The sequence below is a fragment of the Nestor notabilis genome, unplaced genomic scaffold (genome assembly GCF_000696875.1).
Source record: "Nestor notabilis isolate BGI_N333 unplaced genomic scaffold, ASM69687v1 scaffold25393, whole genome shotgun sequence".
In the NCBI taxonomy this organism is placed as follows: domain Eukaryota; kingdom Metazoa; phylum Chordata; class Aves; order Psittaciformes; family Psittacidae; genus Nestor; species Nestor notabilis.
Genome location: NW_009922900.1, coordinates 17,850 through 20,051, shown reverse-complemented (window position 1 = coordinate 20,051; position 2,202 = coordinate 17,850). Strand labels below are relative to the sequence as shown.

Below are 2,202 nucleotides of genomic sequence, written 5' to 3'. Positions count from 1 at the left end.
TTCCAACCTGGTTGATTCTGTGACTCTATGAGGTGCAGTGAGGGTGGACTCCAGCCAGGGCTTGGTCCCCAGCTCTGGCCTCTGGTTGCCCATCCCCATAGACCTACCACGTCGCTCTTGGTGGTGTAGACGCGGTCAGCCAGGGACTCGATGGCGATCCACTTCACCGGCATCTTGGCTATCCGGCCCTGGCGGTAGTAGTCACCACTGTAGATCTTCTTGGACAACCCAAAGTCTGCCACACACACTGTCATGTCATCCCGCAACCTGCCACGTGGGAACAGGGGTGACAGGAGAGAGAAGTTTGACGTGCCGGATTCCAGAGCAGAACCCAGAGGCTGAGCTCTTTTCCCGTGTCTCTCAGGACCAAGGGAAGCTCTACTGCAAGAAGCCAAGTTGTGCTGTGAACCCACAGGGCTTCTACTGGTGCTCATCTATCCAGGACAAAGCAGAGGGAAACAAACTCACATGCAGTTCCGAGCTGCCAAATCCCTGTGGAGAAAGTGCCGACTGCTCAGATACTCCATCCCCAGGGCAATATCCACCATGAACTTCACCAGCGTCTGCAGGGGCACAAACTGGGAAGGGGAAGTGTTGCATTAGCAAGAGCACAGCCAGCGGGTCAAGAGAAACTGTTCTTCCCCCTCATCTGGCACTGGTGAGACCACATCTGGATGCTGTGTCCCATCTGGGGCTCCTCAGCAGGAGAAAGACATGTTGGGGCAAGCCCACCACCATGGGGCTGGAGGAGATGGTGTACAAGGAGGAGCTCAGCTAGTTGGGCTTGTTCAGCTTGGAGAAGGGAAGGTGAGAATCCCATGGGATTCTGTGGGGCTGGATCCCACCACTGCCACCTGACAAAGCAGGAAGCAGGGCTATGGCCAAGTCCTCTTATGTTCTCAGAAGCAAAGGCAGATTTGTCCCACGTTGCTCCTCGCACACGCGGGGCCCTCTGCTCCCTGTGCTCCTCACCTGGGGGGCCATCTCCAGCCTGGAGCGGAGCAGGAAGCTGTGCAGGTCACCGTACTTCATGAAGGGCAGAATCACCATGGGCCTGGGGACCTGCTGGGAGCTCAGCTCGATGCACACGCCTGGAAAACACAGACAGGTTGCACAGCCCAGGGGGGAAAGGCACCACATACCCCATTCCATCCCTCCATCCCAAATGCCAGCTGGAGGGCAGGGAGTGACAGCCCATACCTAGGAGCTTGATGACATTGGGGTGGTCGAAGTCCTTCATACACGCTGCTTCACTGAGGAACTCTTCTATCTCTCTTTGGGAAAAGTTATCCACTGGGAAGCAGAGAAGAAGGAGGTTTAAAACCCCAAGAGGTTTAACACCACAAATCACTGCTGCCATCTCCCTTCACTGCCCAGCTCCTGCATGGGCCAGGGGAAGGGACCACCAGGATGTCTCATCTGTGGCTGTCTGAGTGCCCCTTCCTGAGTGGCACCAGCTATGGCAGAGGCCAGCATCCCCAGAAAGGGTGCCAGGATGCAGAGAGAGCGCCCGAGATGGGTATCAGAACACCAGCACCCACTGGGACAAACAGCATCGAGTTCTGTGAGGCCAGGGTGATGACTTACACTTCATGGTCTTCACAGCCACCTTCAGTGGGGTGCCTTCAGGCTGGCTGAGACGTCCCTCCATCACTGACCCGAACTCTCCTGCACATGGGAAAGAAGCAAGCACTGGATGCAGAGCCCAAAGCACCACCTCTCAGGACACCACTGTGTCCCTGAAGATCTAAAAGGCTCCAAGGTGGAGACCTCGTCCCCAAAGCGTATGTGGGAGGCTTGTGTCTCATCAGTGGCAGAAGAACATGAACCCAGGGGTCCTGGAACTTGGTCACCTTGACCACCATCTCCCCACATCCCATACCCTGGAGCTGATGCAGGTCCCAGTGGCAGCCCCTGCCCCACATGTCCGTGTCCAGCTCTGCAGCCCCAGCACTCACCCTCTCCCAGCACCTTCCCCAGGCTGAGGGCGTTTCTGTCCACGACGACGTCCTGCAGCTTCTGCTGGAGCTCGCTGCTGACACCCAGGCTGCCCACTGCAGGAGAGGGGGACAGGAGCTCAGCTCACCTCCAACTGCTGTGACACCCCCACCAGCCTCCTTGCAGAGGGATAGACAGGACACACTCACGTGTAAGTTCGATGGCTCTCCGGCAGTAGGACTTCTTGGCTGTGTAGTTCACCAC

At 57.3% G+C, this 2,202-nt stretch overlaps 1 protein-coding gene across 1 annotated transcript in view; it reads right to left on the bottom strand.

Annotated features, from left to right (window-relative positions):
- Positions 1 to 7: 7 nt before the first annotated feature.
- The window catches only part of MERTK (MER proto-oncogene, tyrosine kinase), a gene marked incomplete at both ends in the record, with an annotated part of 16,644 nt that continues 14,449 nt past the window's right edge, over positions 8 to 2,202 (bottom strand). Inside the window, 7 exon segments of the mRNA XM_010011864.1 lie at positions 8 to 267; positions 469 to 578; positions 973 to 1,091; positions 1,201 to 1,293; positions 1,588 to 1,668; positions 1,959 to 2,054; positions 2,148 to 2,202. The exon segment at positions 2,148 to 2,202 is cut by the window's right edge and continues 18 nt beyond it. Of these exon segments, the coding sequence (XP_010010166.1) occupies positions 8 to 267; positions 469 to 578; positions 973 to 1,091; positions 1,201 to 1,293; positions 1,588 to 1,668; positions 1,959 to 2,054; positions 2,148 to 2,202 (814 nt within the window).